Source organism: Lutzomyia longipalpis, chromosome 2, assembly GCF_024334085.1.
Source record: "Lutzomyia longipalpis isolate SR_M1_2022 chromosome 2, ASM2433408v1".
In the NCBI taxonomy this organism is placed as follows: domain Eukaryota; kingdom Metazoa; phylum Arthropoda; class Insecta; order Diptera; family Psychodidae; genus Lutzomyia; species Lutzomyia longipalpis.
The window spans coordinates 22,710,539-22,731,618 of record NC_074708.1 but is presented as its reverse complement, the minus strand read 5'-3'; the positions used below and the strand labels follow the sequence as shown (position 1 = coordinate 22,731,618).

General features: G+C 32.9%; 1 protein-coding gene across 14 annotated transcripts in view; it reads right to left on the bottom strand.

Annotated features, from left to right (window-relative positions):
• Positions 1-21,080, bottom strand: part of LOC129789590 (disks large 1 tumor suppressor protein) — a 45,429-nt gene that overhangs the window by 8,713 nt on the left and 15,636 nt on the right. For 4 of the 14 annotated variants that reach the window (XM_055826505.1, XM_055826507.1, XM_055826494.1 and 1 more), the window contains 7 exons: positions 16,236-16,397; positions 7,024-7,056; positions 6,066-6,804; positions 5,214-5,307; positions 2,148-2,766; positions 1,681-1,783; positions 872-916 (listed from right to left, as the gene is read on the bottom strand). In XM_055826505.1, coding sequence (XP_055682480.1) covers positions 872-916; positions 1,681-1,783; positions 2,148-2,766; positions 5,214-5,307; positions 6,066-6,804; positions 7,024-7,056; positions 16,236-16,397 — 1,795 coding nt within the window. Of the gene's footprint in view, positions 1-871; positions 917-1,187; positions 1,230-1,680; positions 1,784-2,147; positions 2,767-5,213; positions 5,308-6,065; positions 6,805-7,023; positions 7,057-10,221; positions 10,619-11,317; positions 11,632-16,235; positions 16,398-18,064; positions 18,909-20,370; positions 20,610-21,080 lie in introns of those variants that run through there. The other 10 variants (XM_055826504.1, XM_055826506.1, XM_055826493.1 and 7 more) reach the window with 8 other exon arrangements.

The following is a 21,080-nucleotide window of genomic DNA, read 5'->3' as shown; positions in this document are numbered from 1 at the left end:
TACTTAAATGAATTATATTCAATATGTATATAAATAAATGAAAACCCAATACATAAAAGCTGCGCAAGTACAAAAAAGCTCAAAATCGTGTTTTTATATTAGTCGATTTTGTATTTTGTGTTGTGAAGTTTATTTCATTTAGGTTACTTTCTAGCAAATCCCTTTACGCATTTTGTTTTATTAATTTCTTGCAAAAGCACGAAATTACTTGATAGAGAATATAATAAATTTATTAATATAAGTAGGTAGTTATAAAGATATTTTTTCAAGAGAATTATGTAGAATGATTAATTCAAAATTAAATCTTTTGTTGTGAAAAATTTAATTTTGAACTTTTTTTTGCATTCATTCTCGTAATTTTTTTTTAAATCGACCAATTTTTGGATTAGACTATGCATTTTCGACCACAATGATTGGAAATAAAATATGTTTGAGTAGAACTCATTAACAAAGATAGATAAAATGAGACAAAATAAAATTTTAACAATTTTATATTATCTAATGATTAAACAAATAAGCACATAGAGAGTAAGTATATATAGAGAGAGAGAGAGACAAATATATAGAGAAAGAATGTATAAAACAAATTAACATTTTCTATTCTTTAGAGACGTTTTTTTGATTGAGAAAAAAAGAGTATAAGAAAAAAAAGATTAGTTTCACTTTCATGTGAAAAAAAAATTCATTGAGAAAATTAAATAAAAAAGTTTTAAATTGTTGATTATGAAAAGAGGGGAAAATATAATAAAAATGATAAATTGGCATTGTAATAAAAATTAATAGAGAATTCACTGTTAACTCGAGGCATATATAGATAGCGCATCATTAAAGATATAAATATGATTATGCATTTATTAATTTCTCGACATACCTCCTTCAGCATTAGCGTCATCCTGAGTGTAGCACAACATAAAAGCTGAAAAGAGAGAAAAATGCCCAAAATTAATACAAATTGTGTATTTTGGGTGTGAATTTATATCACATTCTCATTACATTCTTAACATTTCTCATTAGGAAATATAAATCTAATAAGAAGAAACATTTTTCAGTAAAAGATTTCTTTAAAAAAAATAATATACTTCCACAATAAACAGAATAACTCGGAAAGAGACAACGACTGTAACATGATGAATAAACGAATGGAAAGTAAAGAAAAAAATAAACCAAAAAATGTGAATGAAACTTACGTTGTTGATCTGCATCAATGTCTGGAGTTGCATTGCCATTTGCTACAATAATAGAGAGAAAAACAAATAGAAAACAAAACGAATGCAAAAGAAAAAGAAGAAAATTTTCATGTCATTCCATGAGTTTTGCCAATTTTCCGTCTTTTTCGACACACAGAAAATTAAGAATAAAAAATATTTATAAAAAGCCATTTTTTCTGCCACAGATTTCATTTGATTAGAGATAAAATTTAATAATAGAAATTCTCCGATTTTTTTCTAATTTAATTTCCATGGCAAAGAAAAACTTAAATAGGAAAATAAAATTGAATTTATGTATAATAGAGAAGACCCGGTGCAAAGAATAAGCAAGAAGATCATTTAACCATTCACAAGTGACTAAAATAAAATTTTTAAACTGACTGAGAGTACAAAGATCAACGTAAAACTTCCAAAAAAGGATGCAAGGAAGGTAAAATGCAATGTTGTGTGTGGGTAAAAGGGAAATACTTACGTTCTTGATCAGATCCATCTTCATTCTTCTCATCTTTGCTCTTCATAAATGGGAATTTTCTTGAGAAGGAAAAATTCTTCTTTTTGCGATCGAGTGTTGATTGCTACAAAAATCAATTCAGAAGGTACGTTAGAAGGATGGCACTTTGGATGAAATCACAAAAAAACTTGAAAGGTTTCTTATTTAGGAAAAATTCTTTGAATGCTGTTCTTTTTGAAGAAAAAAAAAATATTCTCAATATTCTTCAACTGTTTTGACTATCAATTAAAAAAAGATCATTTTGAATTTTTCTCATTTTTCTAAATAAGATATAAGAAGTTAAGCTGTCATTTATTGAAGCAAATTAATCAGTTTTTTTTTTCCAAATTTATTTTCATATTTTTTAACTTTTCATGAGAAATTTGCTTGCAATTTTGCATTGAATGAATGACAGTGTTAGTAGAGGAGGAATGGATTTTGTGAATCACCTTATCTAAATTATTAGTGGTATGTCCCTGGAATTTGACACTTCGATCTCTGGCGCGCATCTTTCGCTCCCACCGTCTCTTAGACGGTACAATGCCAATGCCTTCCTCCTCACCGTCGCCCAGGACACGCCTCGCTTGCCACCACTCATCATCAGATGCATTTGTCACATGCAGTACATCACCATGCTTAAAGGGCAGTCCGCGCGATGGTAAACCATCATCGCGATTGGGATCATAATCAAAGAGGGCCCTCACATACAGTGAGCGCTTCTGTGACGTCCGCAGCAGTGTCCCCGTGCCAGCATTTATTGCCGCCTGCTGCTTCAGCTCATGTATGCGAGCCTCGAAGCGATTGTAATCCTCCGGACGGTACTGTGCCACAAGTGTGACATTGGGTCCGGAATTCTTGAGTGCCTGTGCGGCATCCTCGTGCGTAGCATTGCGTAAATTCACCCCATTGACACTCAACAACTGATCACCACGCTTCAGCTCACCACCCACATCGGCCGGACCACCGGCCAAAATAAATGACACATAGATACCTTGTCCATCCTCACCGCCGACAATGTTGAAGCCCAAGCCCTGGGGCCCCTTGCCAATTTGAATTGTTCTCACTTCCCTGCAAAAAGTAAAAGGAAACAAAACAAACTCATTAATTTTCAGGAAAACTCTATTTCTCGGTGTGACTTTTATTCAAATAACTTTTGGTGGAATGTTGCTAGAGTAATTTGCAAAGAATGTATTAATTGAATATTCTTTGCAAAATTATCTGGAATTTAAAGTGACTCATTTTATTGAGAGCACCTCTTGAAGTCTTAATTAGCATTTTTTTTATACCACATGCTAATGAAATGTTTTCTTATATACCATCTCCTAAAACCACGGTCACAATGCTCGAGGGAAAAAACTAATGCTTCGCACACATTCTGGCTTTACTTTACATGTTTTTACGGTGTCAATGTAATCTTGACGGTAAACTACATAAATTATTTGTTTGATTTTTTCAATCTGAAAACTCTTTTAAATCAAATGCATAAATAGTTAGAGAATTCATGTACCAGCTATCTTATAACTGATTTATAATTCCTTTACGTTGTAGGAAAATTATGTAGTCCTATGAGACAGAAAGGAAAACAAAAGGTTTACTTCCTGATAGTTACGGAAAAGCTATATGACATCTACAAGATAGTACAAATATAAATTTTTATTATGGACTAATAAACAAAATGTTATAGCTGTTTTCTAATAAAAAAATCTTTATACAGGAAATCATTAAATTCGCTATTGAAAGCAATCATAATTCTTTCAGTGTACAGAAGCTAAAATTCATTTGATTGAGTAGTATATTTTAGTTACTCAATATAATGTACGGATTTTCAACGCTTTTCCCAATAAAAATTCATTTAACACAACTTTGCTCTTTCACACTAAACAACAACAACAAAAACTTAAATTATTTTATACTGTTGTTAAAACAATAAAAATTATGCCGTGGAATTTATGTAATTCAAACAAACGTTTTGATGCCAAAATAAAAAAAACACATGTCTCGTTTCTTATCACAAATCTGAGCCAAATGAATTTATATATTTTTTTTTACTTTTCAACCCACTTCACTGGATTCCTGCTGAACTGTATGCACGTTAACATTCTCTGTGGTAGCCAATATTGACTAAAAAAAAAATAACTTCACGAATGCGGCAAAATTGTCATCATTTTCACTCAAGGCTCACACATCTCACGGGAATTTGCAAATTATTTTCAGCACGTTCAACCGCCGAATGGTCAAATACAACTTCACGCAGCATTTCGTGGCGCGTTTGTGACCAAAAATGAAAAGTACCGCAAAATGGAGTGAAAGAGAGAAATTCAACAATTAACACAATTGGAATATCATTTCTCCCACTCTCAGTTTATACTGCTGGATTGTGTGAGATGGTTGGAGAGAAAAATTTGGAATTGAGCAAAAATTCCACACACGCTGAAGTTGAACACACTTATAGAAGGAAAATGAAGAGAAAAAAAAAGAAGTCCATTTCAATGCAAACTCAACCTCGTACTCTTTCACTCCATGCCGTATACACGCAAAATATTCTCCATATGGCCCCAAAAAATAAAAGTATACGAGGTCTGATCAAAAAGTTGAGTCATTAAGCACATAATACTATGTTCAAATTAACCTTACATCGAGACTTCTCCTCCTGATACTAAAATAGGGGTGAAAGGGTAGCCAATGAGAATGTTTTGATCTGATTTACTTATCAGCAGCCAATCAGAAAGGCGAGACTTAGGTGCAAAGATAGCCTGAATTGAATATAATTTGGATATAAGATACAAAGTATTTACTGAATGAATTTACTTAAAAATGTTTAGAGTATGAGAAAAAGTTCAATTTTCTTTTGGAGCTTCAAAGCTTTTTAATGCTTTACATGGTTGTTGAACAAAACTTCTTTAATTTTCTCATTTTTATTCTTTATAGTTTTTATTTTCAAATTAAATAAAAAGAAAGAATTTAGATTAATTAAAACTAAAAAAATCGTTAATGTATGCAAATCATAAAAACCATAAATAAGTATTCAAAAGAAAAAAAAACTTTTTGATCAAGCCTCAAGCTATATAGTAAAACACTCTCACATGTCTTTCCATCTCTCACTCACGAACAATGTTACATCCACTCCCAACTCATGGAAGCTTCTCATTGATACTTTATGAAATATTTATAAAGCTCCACACCACACATTTTATCAGTTGGTGTTTGTTGATAATTTACATTCCATGCGCTCCAGAGAGTGAATGAATAGTAATTGAATTGCTCATTTTACTGGCCGTCCCCCTCCTACTTGCCCGGCTTCGTATTTTTCTTCTTTTTTTTTATCATGCATACATTCAACTCAGCCGGAAATTTCCGGATGTGACAATTTCCATTGAATCACCTCTATAATATCGATGATTAATCAAACAGAAAAAAGACCCATCATGTCCCTCAATGGTTCACTCAATGGTGATTGCTTTTTTTGTTGTTGTAAATCCTCCACTATATAGCTCTTTTATATTGGATACACATACCTCGTTATATCTTCATGGCTGACAGCCCGTGGAGTTCCAGGTGGAACAGCAGCGAGAACATTGGATGAAGCATAGCGCGAAGATGTCTCAAGTGCTGCAGAGACAGGAAAGAAATTTAATTACAGCATTTAGTCAATTGTGGTAAAACTCTTTTAATTCTACTAAATCTTTCAGGTGCTAGGTGTGCCAAAAGTTTTCGGCCTTTTAACAAAATGCAATTGAGTTTGTAATTAGAATATTTTATAATTAAAAAAAAAATTCTCATTAATTTTTATTCAATTTTTTATCATAAGAAAAGATTAAAAAATGTTTTTTAAATGAACTTTGTTTTGAATTACCGAACAGATTATTAAACAAAAGAGTTGAATGACCATAGCTCTGTCAATTTTTGAAATCGTCAAAAAGCACAATTCTTTTAAACTGTATTTAATTTACTATAGTTTTACAGAAAACATCCGAAACTATGCCCTTGATCTTATCTACGCGAATTTCGACACACTTTGTAAAAAAAATCCACACGTGAATTTTGCGTATCCGGAAAGGCATTTACAAATTATATTTCTTTTGTATGACAATTACAAGATTAGGAGCTGTTAAAATATTTGAAGAGAAATAAATCAGCTTTTTAGATATCACCTTTCACTGTACAATCCTAATTGGACTCTCAAAAACTTCTTATGGTGATTACAATCAAGCAGAGATATCCCAACGTCATCTTAATAAATTCCTCATTTCAGTGCCTTTTGCACAAATAACAATTTTTTTTTGGAGCTTTCTAGCACCCAAAGTCACTCTTGTGCCAATCAATTTCACATTTCAAATCTTATTAAGAGGTTTGCGAATTGTATATACCTTGGTGTGGTGAATGGGCGCGATCTCCTGCGGTGGAATTTGCAAAGTCCACAACATTCTGCCCGATGTTGTTGACGGCACCTGTTGAGTGGGAATTCACGTGGCCAAGACCCGTGACGGGCGGCGGCGGCGCAACTGAATGCTGTGACTTCCCAATAACCAATGTAACACGATCCGTGACAGATTTAAGGGTGGCCACAGCTTCCTCATGCGACACATTCTCAAGATTCTTCTCCTGCCCATTGGGATGTCGTACTGCCACAAGTTTGTCCCCAATACTCATACGACCATCCACCCCTGCTGCTCCGCCATCCATTATCTTTGTCACATAGATCCCATTGTCGCCGGGAATGTGTTGATTACCAATCCCACCGGCAATTGAGAAACCCAATCCCTTTGCCCCCTTCACGAGGTCAATGTCGATAATTTTGGGACCCGGTGGAGCACGTTTTCGCCTCACGTGGAGCTTAACTATATTTCCCGCCTTTTTGAGCGCCTCCACGGCACTAGCATGCGGTACATCCACCACCGATGTATCATTCACTGATATAATGCAATCATTGACACCAAGTCGCCCATCGGCAGATGCCGCACCGCCCGGAATCAGCTTGGTGATGTAAATGGATGTATCAGTGCCAATATGTGGATTATCCGTTCCACCGGCAATGCTAAATCCCAGCCCAGAATTTCCTCTTTCGAGTGTAATATCCTCATATTGCCAACTATCATCTCCATTCACCTGCAATGACACACAAACAAAATACAACAAATCCACGTGATTTTCTCAGATAAATTCGCCTCAAGGTTCAATCTCGCGCATTTTTTTCTCTTTCATCTTCAACATACTACATCTCAGAGCGACCCCGTGGGTCAATTATAGGAACGTATATATCATAATTTTCATGCGAGATTTCTCAATTAAATCATATTTCTCTCAGTTTTTTTTTCTTCTGCTTACATGCTTAGCTTCGTTGCCGGCTGGTGTGTGAGCCTGAAATGAAAGAAATAATTCCATCAAAGAGTTGTGACACACGCAGAGAAGAGAGAAAAAAATTATAACTGCGATATATTGTAATCTTGTGTTTCTTATCTCTATGGGTAGCAAGGAGAGACATATTAAATTGCATAGCTCTTATGCTTAAAATCTACTGTTGAGATAACACATACGACATTCCATGTTTTATCAATTCACAAGACAACATAATTCTCCAACATTTTTCATGTAGGTACCGTCATCGCGTGGAAAAAAAAATGAAGGTAACTTTGTGTGATAAGGGTATGAAATAAAAAAAAATTAACAGACAGAAATTTCCTCATCACCGAGCTTTCCTGTGGGAGTCGACTGAATCAGCAAGCAATGAAGGTAAAATGTGGTTTTGCTGAAGCCAATTTAGCTTTATACGTTTTATATAAAGAAATGTTATCACAACAGGTAAACTATTTTTTCTGATAAGAAAATTTAACTAGAGGACACCGCTATGTTTGGCACTATAGGGCGATAAAAGTTACAATAATTGTTAGTTTTTTTTGTATTCAAAAATATACCTTGAAATTACAAGTATGTATGTACCTACTTTTTGCCTTTTAAAAACGCACAAGAAATTAAATTTAACTCAAATTCATCTACTTTACTAATAGTTTTCGCTGCATCTCTCGACTTCACTGCAAAATGAGTCAGCAACTGTGTCATTTAGAAGTTTTTTCAGAATAATTTACATTTAAACGTAAGTCTCAAGCTGAAATTTTGTGCCTCATAAATTTACTTTTGGAGGAAAGAAATGAATTATCATGTATGTAATTATATATCCTGTGAGTAAGTTTTAGTGAATATCGTTTTCAAAAGATAGGTAATCACTAATCCTATTTTGATAAATGAGAACTTCATTCAACGAAAGAAAACTTTTCCACAAATTACTCCACCCCACCTATTATAATCACAATTATTAATGTTGTACACAACATTCAATTTCATTCATAAAGTAGTTCGCAATAGCACCATTTTGGTAACCTTTATGAATTTTCAACACACCACACACGAAATCATATTTATTATTTTCTCGTGAAGCATTTATTCACGCATTGTATGAGCGTGAAGGGCTAAAAATACCCTCGCTAAGTGATTCATATGACTAATTTGATAAAATATCAAAGAGCAAAACATTCATCAGTCCAATGTGTAAAAAATCTGTTTACTCCGCAGTTACATAGACTATTTTATTCATAAAAAATATCACATTTGTATATTTTTTTGCAATCTATTTGCTGATTCAATCGACATTTTTTCTTTTTCTCCCGCGCTAAAAAGCTCTGCCTGCCAAAGTCTATGGAACAAAAACTATATACTTATATAGCGTCAAAAAAACATGCTATATCTTTTCCTTCTGGCACATTAGCAAACACACAAATTCAATTAGGGCGACCATCGCGCAAAGAAAGATGTTTAGGAGAAATTTTCGTTTGACATGCGAATAAAATCGAATTTTTCTGCCTTTTCTCATCATTCGCAACATTCTGTCAATGGGTTAAGAAGAAAATTCTGATTTATTGCTCTATCGTGCATTCTTTTCTTGTTATTAATTTTACGTAGGCTTTTTTCTCTTCCTCCCAAGCTCTTAGCATAAATCAATAAGTAGGTATTACAAATCTGAATTTTAAATAAATTTCTGTATAACAGAATTGAGCATTGGCATTCTTTTTCCCATTGGGAAAAAAATGTAAGTATGAAAAAATAATAATGAAAATTGGATACCCCATTGATCTCACCCCAAAAAAATTCACCCTATATCGTTACGAGTTTATGCTAAATGAATTTTATTTTACATCCTCCGGGCAATGGAAAAGCCTCAACCCAATTTGAAAAAGAGTTGCGAAGAAAAATGTGGCATGAGAAGCAAAATCAAGTGTAAAAGAGAAGAGCAAATAAAAATAGATTCATTTTCATTAACGCACGAGCAACGGCACAACATCAACATGAAACCGGAGGCCGGATATAAGTGAATTTTATGAGAGAAAAATACCACTCTGAGTTGATTTTTTTCGGAAGAATATTTTATCACTTTTCCCAAATTTTCCCTCGAAGAAATTTCACTTTCATCCCTTAATTTTTTGTGGTATTTACACAACCTTTTTGCTTTATTCATACACCAACTTTCCTCTATAAACAAATTATGGATGGGAAAAGTCAGAACAAGAATATTGTACATCTTGTAGCAATATTGCTTATGCCTTCATTTTAGCTGAACTACATCATCTGGGTACATTTTTATAAGCCATGAGGGATGATTTTTTACATTAAAAAGTTTCTTTTTTCCATTTATTTTTCTTACAAAAAAGAATATTGTTGTCATTATATAGAGTTTAGTCGTCATTCCATTTACGCATTAGGAAATATATAACTTTTTATGTAAGTTTCTTAATTGAGTTTGATAAGACTGCACTTAATTCTAATGCAAAAAAGATATGGCTTTCTAAATGATTCTAGATAGTGAGACAGAACATTATACAGAAAATACTATATTGAGTGAGAATTCTTTTTCTTATTTATGAGAACCAACTACTTGAAAGATTCAAGTTGATTCTTACGTTTTCTCACAATTTTTATAGAACATTTTATTCTATAGCAACCACACACAATTATGTAGTTTTGTCTCTCTTGAAACACTTCTTTAGCAAAACAAAATCAACCAACGAATATTTCGCATGGCATTCGCAAAACTTTTCTGCATTGTAATTTGAATAGCCATCACAGAGATCATCTCTCTTTGGGCACGAAGCCAAAGAAGTTGTACTGAGAAAAAAAAAAACATTAGCACAAAAAAACCTCTTCACAAAAATGTATCGTCGATCTTGAAAATTCAATTGGTTGTGAAAGCTTTTTCATTATATACACCACATACCCATTCTCGAGAAATAAATATTCTATCGCACATTTTTCTTTATCTTTTAGTCGTGGAAAATTGAATTTTTTTTATTACTATTGGACGTTTTCTCGACACTTAACCAAATGAACAAAAAAATAACGTGGATAAAAAAACCAATACAAGTAAAAGATGGCATATTATAGATACATAGAGGTCAGAGAGATAACAGAAATGGAAGGTGAAAAAATAAGTTGTAGGTATGAAAATGAAACATAAAAATCAAATAAAATATTTACCGTGTCTAAATTAAAAAGTGATGATACTTTTTTGAGGAATCCTCCTCCATCCTGTGGCCGCTTCTTCTTTCTTGTCGTCATACTTTTTTTTTTCTTATTCAAATCTTTCCTTTACTAATTTCTCTTCTACTGTCTCTCTATTTCTTTTTTTTTTGTTAAAAATCTTCTTTTTCACTTATTCTGATAATTGTTTTCACATTTAAAAATAAACACACACAGCACAGGAAAAACTATTCAATCTATTCATGCAAAATGATGCAACACACAAATAATAAACTCTCTTTGTTTGCAGGGGTTTTTTAATTGAAGGAAATGCAAAATAAATTAGGATAAATTAACAGTCCATTAATTTACAACGTTTCCAGCATTCTGTCCGTCCTGAGAGAACATTTCTGCTCTAGAACATAAAATTTTGGTATAATAAGAAAATAAAATTGTTTATGCAAAGCACAACAAAACACTTGAATGACTAATGTAGGATGAAAATTTAAATGTATTGAGCACTAAAATTAAAGATTTTTTTCATATCTTCATTTTGAGAATATAATCACTTCTTGAAAAAAAAAGGAACACAACAAACTTTTTTTATAAAGAAAAAAAAACTATTTGCAAATTCAACAAATTTCTTAACGAGAATAGGTTTGTTGTAATAATTTTTTTAAGCAAAAGAAAAAATACAAATTGAGGTCAATTTAATGCAGCAATTAAGTGACACTACTTGCAACTAATTGGGATAATTTGTAAGAATATTAATTACAACATTCTAATAGAAAATGAAAGAAAAAGACAAGTTAAATTTGTAACGTTTACGTGAAAAATTATTTCTCACACTCTGGAAAAATTCTCGTCTTTTCCACACTTTGCGATAAAACTCTCTGAAGAAAATATATTTGGGTGAGTGTGAGTGAGGTATCTAAATTTGTCGTTGTCAATTTTCTTTATAGCGAATGATTAAAAAAAAATTCACAAACTTCTTCTGAATAAGATTAACCCTTAAAAGGCACAATGCTCTTGGACCCCATTTAAATTACACACCCCTTCAAGCACCGAACTTTTAGTGTAAAAAAATCAAAAAAAATTAAGAATCCTCGCCTACACTTAAAAATTAACATTCCACATCTGTGGAAGCAGAAAAATTTGCATTCCACATCTCATATATTTATTGTGCCTGCCACAACAACAGGGCGCTGACGTCGCGCATCATTCAAGGCACCGGAAATTTATGGAATTTCATTGAGAAAGAGCACTTTTTGCACAACACCAATAATCACCCTCTATCCCCGATACAATTGTTCATCAGTCTGTTGTAAAATTACTTTGGAAAATTGGGAAATAACTTGTGAATTTTCCACCCAAAGACACACACATAAACGCTATAAATAACACAGAGCCATTTTGGATTCTATGTGTCACACATATCGCTGTCCCTCCCCGTTTTAGTATCCGTATGTTGGTATTATTGTTGCTAGAGCTGTGTGGCGTAGAAAAAGTTCCCATTAACACAGCGTAATTAATACATTTTATACACTACATAAGTAACGTTTGTACGGAAAAATTTTTAAATTCGTTTTTTTAGCTGTGTTTCTTTCAGACACAGCTTTTGTGTACCGAGCAAAATCGAAAGTCGTCAGATCGGGCTCAAACTTGGGATGAGCACGAATTAGGGTCCCCACATTCCAAAAAACGTATGCGCCAAAAAAATTTTTCCGGCCGGCCGGCCGTCCGGAACCTTTTGCTAAATTACAAGAGAACGGTAATAGATAGAGACTTGCGGTAAACGGCAAAGTTTAAAAGTCGACTGGAAGACGTCCGATTATGACGTCAAATTTTACCCCCCACCCCCCCGTCCGCCATTTTGAATAACCTCAAAATTTTGTTTTCGCTATATCTCAGCCCCTGTAATAGCTAAAAATCTGAAATTTTTATATGTTGTAGGGGCCATCAAGAGCTTTCCAACGATACCTCATTTTCGAAAATCGGTCAAGCCGTTTAGTCAATATGGCCGCCACAATTTTTCATCGAAAATCGACCATAACTCGAAAACGGCTTGACCGATTTTGATCAACCCGGGGTCAAATGAAAGATCTCAACAAACCCTACAACTCTCTAGAACATCCGAAGTTTCAAAAGTGACCGCTAGGGGGCCAAAAATCAAAAACAAAATTTTCGATGAGTTTTCGATTAATATCTCGAAAACGCCATTATCGATTTGCTTCATTTTTTGATATGTTGTAGTTGACCATATTATCTAGCTTCATGCCAAAAATGAAGAAAATCTATGGATCCGTTCTCGAGATACAGCCTTCCAAAGTTGGCATGTCATATCTTGGGTTCTACAAGTCCGATCTTGATCAACTCAAGCGCAAATGAAAGGTTTCGAGAAACCCTACAAATGTCTAGAACATTGCAACTTCGAGAAATGACCGCAAGAGGCGCTAAAGTAAAAAACAAAATTTTCGAAAATTTCGAACTCGAATTTTTCGAAAATGGCGACATAAATTTTTTTCATTTTTCGATATGTTATAGCTGACTTCAAGACCTTTCAAACAAAAAAAAATTTATGAAAATCTATGGATCCGTTCTCGAGATATGGCCATCCAAACATTTCTTAGGGTATGACTTTTCAACTTTTCCCGACTTTGCGCGTTTTTAAATTAATTCGCGTTCTAGTTTGCTCTCACAAAATTGGTACACTGAAAGAAACACAGCTCCCGTAAGCTTGGTCAGCTTACCAGTACATTTTTTCAATCTTTGCCAATCTTTGTCTTGATGGTAGCAATAGAAGGGTGTAAAATTTGTGTCCCAGTTTAAAATTGAAATTGACCCGTTTTCCCCGTTTATTTTAATGCTTGAAGAAGAGGGAAAACACCCTCGAACCGCCGCATGACTAACTAAAATTAAGAAAAAACTACAAAAAAAAGGTTCGTTTTCCATTATTTCTCTTAAGGATTACCTCTCTAAATAAAATAAATTATTATTATTAAGAATTACCTCTTAAAGTATTTCTCGTATTTCTAAAGTATAAACTATGTTTTTATACACGAAATAATATGATACACCAAACTACAGAAGCATTTCCCCTCCGAAAAGCCAACATTGTATGTTGGGCGAAGAGCTTTTTAGTGCGGGAAATTCAAAATAAGTGGGAGAATATAACTTTTACAAAGTTTTTACTTTGTATTGAATTTTCTTGAGCTGAATCTTCTCAAAATTCTCTTCTGCATCTGTTTCTTTGTACGCAATTCTATATTAAATTGCACATATAGATTATTTTGAAATCCCATAACTCGAAATGAGTGGAATCTTTACAAAACTGATTTGGAAACAAAAGGATGAAAGTGCTCAATCTATTTTTGTTACGTGCAATTTTCACACATGAGAGAAAATTCTCGAGGAAATTTCAATCATTCGCGTGCAAAATTCTATATATTCTCCGCAATTACCCACTTCCTGCGTGGTTCAAAATATATCTACTTCTCTCTCTTACATGAAACTCTTGAAGTAGTTCAGCAAAAAATTATTTTCCTTACAACATTTTGACTAAAAATCAATTTTTAGAGCACATCGCTCAAGATAAATTTCTTTCTGCACGATATACAAAACATAACTCTCGCCGGAAACGCGGAATATTTTAAGATTTACCAATATTTTTTTATTTCTTTCTCTTTTTGCTCAAGATGCTAAAGCCAATGCAATAAATTAACCCTTAAGAAGCTCTTCACGCAATTCTGAAAAAGTTTATGATTCGTCTTCGTCTTTTTTGCCACACTCTCGAAGAAATCATCATGTTATTTACATCATTTTGGTGGTCGTGTTTATTGATAAACTGACAATGTTTTATTGAACATTCAACCGTTTTGATGTCTCGTTTAAAGGAGGGATTTTCTCGGAACATCATTCGTGTAGTATAAAGGCAGAAAGACGAGCTTTGAATGATGTGAAATGATGCTTTTTGGACCATTTTCCGGATATTTACTACCGACGACAGTCTCTAAATTGAACAGAAATGGCTGTAAGGGGTACGCAATTGTGAGGAAAAATATTCCATCGTTCTATAAATGTTAATTCAGAATGAAAATGTGATTTATATTTTGCGTGATGAGCCATTAAACAGCACAAACAGCGAATATTACTGCAAGTTAAAGGGAATCATTCTCTTGCTGTGAACTAGTTAAATAAGTTAAATTTTTGTGTTTTCAAGCAAAAATGAAGATTTTTTATGTAATTGTGAAAAAAAAATATTGCTTGAATATTTACGAAACTACTGGTAGTATATTGTTAGTATTTGTTAAAATTTCAACTTTTCTAACGAGAAAATATTATTGGTAGGAACATAAGTTTTTCAAGTTTACGGGGCTTCTTTATCAAAATGAACAACCCTAAATATGAAGAAAATTGAAGTCATAGAGGAAATTACAATGTTCAAAATTAAGTAAAGATTGCAAAATTATTCAGAGAAATTTAATAAAAAGAGAAACTAGGTTGAAGTGAAAAGTTATATGGTAAAAAGTTACCTATTATGCATATTACCACTTCGTTACTGATTTCTTACCCGTCTTCTTCATTCACGAATCATTTTAAGAATAAAATAGTCACATAACTTCCTTAATACAACAACCTACTTATCCTTTCATTAATTTTATGTAAATTTATTTGAGATAAAAAGGCGTTTCCTTAAAAAAACGTAAAGATTTATCAGCCATTAGAATAATGTTGGTATCCTAAAGTCGTTAAGTTTTTCTGGAAATGAGTAAAAAGTAAAAAGAAATGGTTCGTCGTGTGTGAAACTCAATGAGTGTGTTGTCATGTAAAAAATCACGATTAATCACTGTCAAATTAACGTGAGCAATTAAAATAATTTATTCACTGAGAATTCATTATATTTTTTTCGTTTCAGGATTAATTCATTTATAAGTAAATCCCATACAAAAATGTTTTATAAATGAGAGAAATCAATTATTTAAAAAAAATCGTGGTTGTGTAAATCTTTATTTCATTTAAATTGTGTAAATGGTGTAAATCCTCAATTGGACATCTAATTGGAACATCATGAAAAGGACAAAAACTGGAAATCAATATAAATTACCATTTCAATATTATTTTGGAGGTAAAGTTTGTGAAATTATAATATTATGGAACAACCCCCTTTTTAAACTGAATATCCCTCTTCATAATATGATAAAAAGCGACATATTATCCCGTGTCTTTTAATTAGACTAATGATGGTATCAATTTAGCTGTAATTGCGAATTAAATGTAATTAATTTATCTCAGTCCGTCTGGTGTGTATATGTGTGTTTTTCATTGGAAAATGTCACAACATTCCTTTTCCTCCCTTCCTTGCCTACCCTACCCTACCCCTTTCCATTACTTCTCAGGTGAAATCAATAAAAGTCGGATGAAAATGTGAAATAATGAAATGCCACTCAGTCACGCAATTTCACGAACTGCATGACTTTTTCCCTTCTTGGTGCCTTGAGCACACTTTTATTCTCAAGAGTCAAACTATGAGTATTCTTCCTTATACAACAGCCTATGGTGGTGTTTTCTTCAAGCACACTATACTGCATTTTCACAATTTACTCTCAAGACACATTTGACTTATTTATTTCTCTCGTGGTAAAGGATCGTATTTTTTTCTTGGTAGACAAGTAATCCCAAGAAATCAATGTTGGTGCATGCAAAAAGTGCTGTTTGAACAACAAAAACCCCTTTACTGCGGAATGTTGAAATTGCAATGAACAAGAGAAATTCTTTTTTTTTCTCTTTCAGTGAAATTCCACAAATTTCAATCAATAGATTTTCCACAAAGGAATTCACTTATACTTTCTTGTATACACCCCACTAAAGAAATTCTCACGCTCACCCTTAATATGATTCTGTCTTTATATAGAGAAGAGATGTCGCAAGGAATAGAAATCAGTGCTTGCATGTGATGAGAAGCAAAGTGCAAAAAAGACTAAATGGCAAACATGCCTCTGGTAAAAAAGAGCAAGAAGAAAGCACACACTCACCAAATACTTTGACGGTGATTCGGATTTTCGCCCACCAACAGGTTGTTGATGCTCCTTATCGGCAGCTCCTACAGCCAAGGATGACGATGGTGGTGCCTGTCTGTCACTTTCTTTTTTTTCAGCATGCTGCAGCTCTTCACTACCACGTAATCGCTGCTGATTCTAAAAAGAAAATTACAAAATAAATTGAATAAAAAGAAAATATTTTAAAGAAATTCCAGGAAAACTATTTTCAACACTTTAATAAATATTTCTTGTAATACATAATATTAATACATGTCCCAAAGATTCGTGAATTCTTGGCAGTGATCCACTACTGAACTCATTACGTATTGCAATTACATAGAACATTAGTCAAGCTTTTAATGATTCGCAAAATTTACTCGTAAACATTTTGCAATTTCATAACCAAATTAGATAATAATTTCAGCTTTATATATTAAGATTATGGAGATATAATTTGTGGGTGGAGATAGCTCTTAATCTTATTTTAATAGATTTTTTAGTAAGGGTAAGATAACCTTTAATAAAGATTACATCCTGCCTCTCAATTAAAACCAATTGATTTTCAGAAACTCATGAAACTGAAGCACGAAAGATTGCAATTAAATATTCATACAAATAATGCAGGGAAATATCACAGAAGCTTCTATTTGCATATGGAAAATAAGAATTTTCAATTGATTTGGGAAATCTTAAGATACATTTAGAGGACTTTTATGTACAGTAGAAGTCCACATCAACGAACAATCGGATGTACTACTCTCGCGTATTAAAAATAATGCGCTAGAGTAGTACATCAGATTGTTCGTTGATGTGGACTTATACTGTAATTCTAATTGTATCAGAAGACCTTTTAAATCTATTTTACCAAATTAGAGTTCTCTGTTATTGTATCTTTTACAATAAATATGCTAAATTTTATAATAGAATGTACATAAATGTACATAAATCAATAATACATAGGAGAGACAGTATCATGTTAAAAAAAGCTCGGTGAGATTCGATTGAGAGCTTCGAAGCTCAAGCTCAATTTATTTTGCAAATAAATTCCTGACTGCGATTGAATCTTGACTCTCCACGATTTTATCCCTTATAAAGTATCTTGTTGAATTAATAAACGCAATTTATTAATATCAGCTTGTATTTAGTATGATTTATTGCTTGTGTTATTAAATTATTTTATTGCAATTAAGAAATATTGCTGGTTTATTTGGTGGGTGCAGTCATTAAGAAGATCTTTATTAATTATTAAGTCGTCGTAAATTTATTTATTTTTATATCAAAGCTTTCGATGTACCCTTTCAATGGCGGTGAGCTTTAAGATAAAAAAAAATGTTACTGAAAACGAAAATTTCTTGAGAAGCTCTAGATTGGTTCCCCTCATCCATGTTTATATTGCAAAGAAATTCAAATTAACCTTCTATAGTTTCTTCTATCGTCTTCTAAGTAATACCCGGACTATATTGAAACGAATAATTGCGGCTAAAGCATTCTTTTGGCACTTTACAGTTTCGTCCAGATGATATGTGAAAATCTCACCAGAGAGGAATTTCTCGAGAATTTGTTTACAATTTTGACCACAAATGTGCTAATTGTTTCACGATACTCTACCAGCTTGTGAAGTCATAGAGCACATATGGAAGATATTAATCAATACCATGTAAACACGGTTGAGCTATTAATTCGCTTGGAAAATCTTTTATCTAAGACCTTGTTATCGCTAATAAAATACATATAGTACGAAAGCTGGGAGAAAGGGGAGAAAGCATACCTATTAAAATAAATTAAGAGGAAATTTTGAGTGAAGGAAAAGTGGGGTGCCTTACATGAGTGCAGCAGCATGAATACTGTGCTCGATCGTTCGTGGGTGATGCCGTTGGGGTTCTTCGGCGTTTCTTAATCCTTAGGGGAGCTCTTGCTCCCACATAATTGGAAAATCGACGTCTTGAGTGTCTGACAATTGATACCCAATCAATCATATTGGGTACAAAGATGGATATTTTGGGGAAGTGTTTAAGTAAAAAAAAATGCTCAGCGAATCACTTTCACTGGATCATTTTTCACGGAGAAAATATTACATCCTTTTCTCCTTTTTCCAATACACAACACATCAAACTTTGCGCCTTCAAACTCCACAGATATTTTGGAGAAACATCATTAATTATATACAAAAAAGTGTTATTTTCCTTTTACAAGAAAACCTCCTCCATGCGATATAGAATATCTCACACAAAAGGCACAATGTAAATATTTCTCTCTGATTTTCCTGTTTTATCATTCATTGTTGAATTTCACTTTGAGAGAGTAAACACAACTTCCTTGCTCCTTTTATGGAAAATTCTTCTTTCTCACGCATTTATTTTTCCTTCTTCTACGCATTTTTTTTCTTCTTTGCACAAGAAAGGAAACACCCGCATACACTAAACACTGTGAGTATATTTAAATTTCCTTTTCACATTCAATTTTCTAAATTGCACATAATTTGTAATTAATCAGCAAGATATACCATGTCGTCACTCTCAAAATAAAGTGAAATAATATGTGCGATGTCACGCCAATCCTCAGGAGGATCCCACAAACTGACTCATTCTACACACACAATATTTTGTCTCACAACAGAATGTGGAGCAAAAGTGTCTCGTCGAACGCAAAAATTGCCTTTGAAATCCCAACCCAGTGAACACCTCATTCTTCCGCTGATCATCCATTGAAAAATCCCCCCCAGGAGACCCCACAGCAAATTGGTGTGAGCGAGAAAAATCGTTGTGGGCTATTTTTAAATCGTGTGCGCGAGAGGAAAATCTCCGTACGATGGAAATAGAGGAAAAGTGAAAGAAAGATATTTGAAAAAAAAAAAAAACTCCACAGGGATGAACAATATATTTATGAAATTTTTTCCCAATAAGGCATGGATTTTTTTTCAATTTTTGGGAAACAATGGAAAAAAATTCCATTCTTTTCGTATTTCTGTGTAGTTGCGCTTCATTTTTTTTAATAAAATTTTAAATTGGTATTTAATTGAAAGTTCATTCCGAGAGATTTTCCTAGTTTAATGAATTTTTTTCTGAAAAATTTTGAAAATTAATTCAGGTTCTATTGAATTTTATTACATATTTTTGACTATTTAAAATATTTCTTATTTTCAAATTGTGTTTTTTCTGTATTTTTGATGTATGTATGGAGCATAATTTATTTATTATACCTAATTTTTCAAATTCTTGTAAAAAGATCGAATATTTTGCGCATTGAGAAAACAAGATCTCATTTTCCCGTTTAATGGTAAGAGAAAAATTAGATTTCTTACATTATAAAAAAATATCATAAAAAAATGGGAGTGAGAAGAAAAAAATAACGCAATATGAATTAAATAGATTGCTGGCCTATTGTAAGTACTTAAATCACTCTAGGCTAAAGATTAGCTGTATGTAACTAAATTGACTTGGTTGAGGTATTTATTATTATTGCGAAATAATCTCCCAACCCTGAGAAAAGCTGATTATATAGTATCAACGGATTGACGAAATATTGTGTGTGTGAGCAAGATGGGAAAACTAACAAGGAGATGCCGACAGGCAAAAGTACAAGGAGCGCAACAATGGAAACAAGAAAATTACAGAGGAAAACCATATGGTGCAAGTTTTTCTTTCTGTTTCTCTTGTGTATTTTTGAAACTTTGTTAAACACGATGCCTTAAGCGAATTCAAATGGCGTGGAATTTTGGATGAAGATAAGCCTGTCTGTGCAAAAAAAAGAAGAAAAAGTGGAAAATGTAAAAGGTGACTGGAGGGAAGAAAAAAATCTATTCATCTAAGGGAGTGATTTTTCTTTTCGTGCAAAATACTCATTTATTATCCACCTACATAAGGTTGAGAGTTTGCTCTAAGTTTCTTTTGTCACTTTAAAAAAAAACACGACGTGACTTGAAGAGAAATTAACATTTGGCCAACGATACCAAGAGTTTGTCTTACCACAAAAAATCACTTTTTTGAAAATTTAAAAAATCCAATTTTTGATTTCAAGTTTTTAAAGTCAATGAGAAATCTATTCATAATGTAAATTTCACATTTGAGAGAAAATTGAATAATAGGATATGTAAATTTTCAGAAGGACGACACGATTCTTCAAGGAGAACCTTTTAAAGCTGCATAAAGTCTGACTACAAAAATTTTTCCTTTGTCAGGTGGAAAATCGACACATTTGATTCATGCATTAAGCACGTATGGTGGAAACTCAAAGAAAATCTCCTTGGAAAATCACTTTGAAGATCAATTTTTGATTTGCATATCTTTCCTCTTCACTTTGCGTGTAAGAAATTTTGCGAAAGTCTCCAGTTCAAGCACCACACATACACACTTCCTGAAGCTTCATGGAAAACTGAAAGCTTTGGTGTAGACGCTTTGGGAGAGAAAATTCTATTTACTCCCATATCAGAACAGCAGTGGGTGAGCCAAAAAGGGTGGGAAGAAAAGTGAAAATGACGCCACGAGTGAATCCACAAGGAGGAAAATTCTCTATCTCCCTCTCACCGTTGTTATAGGTAACGGACATTTTCCCAGAGAGATTTATTTTGAGAGAGAAGGGAAAAGTTATTTGTATAAAGCTTGTACAATTTTGTTGAGAGATTTATTTTTATTTTAAAATTTTAAATTGAGTTTGAGTTTTATTTGGTATTTTGGATTTATCTTATTTAGAAATACCCAGATTAGATGATAAAATTTATTTAACTACCTATACGTGAATATAAGTTAATGTAGGGGAGAGCGGGGCTAATAAAGTCACTTAAGGGTTTAGAAAAAGCCTAAAATATAATATTTCCTAGCTAGATAAAACAAAATAAAACAA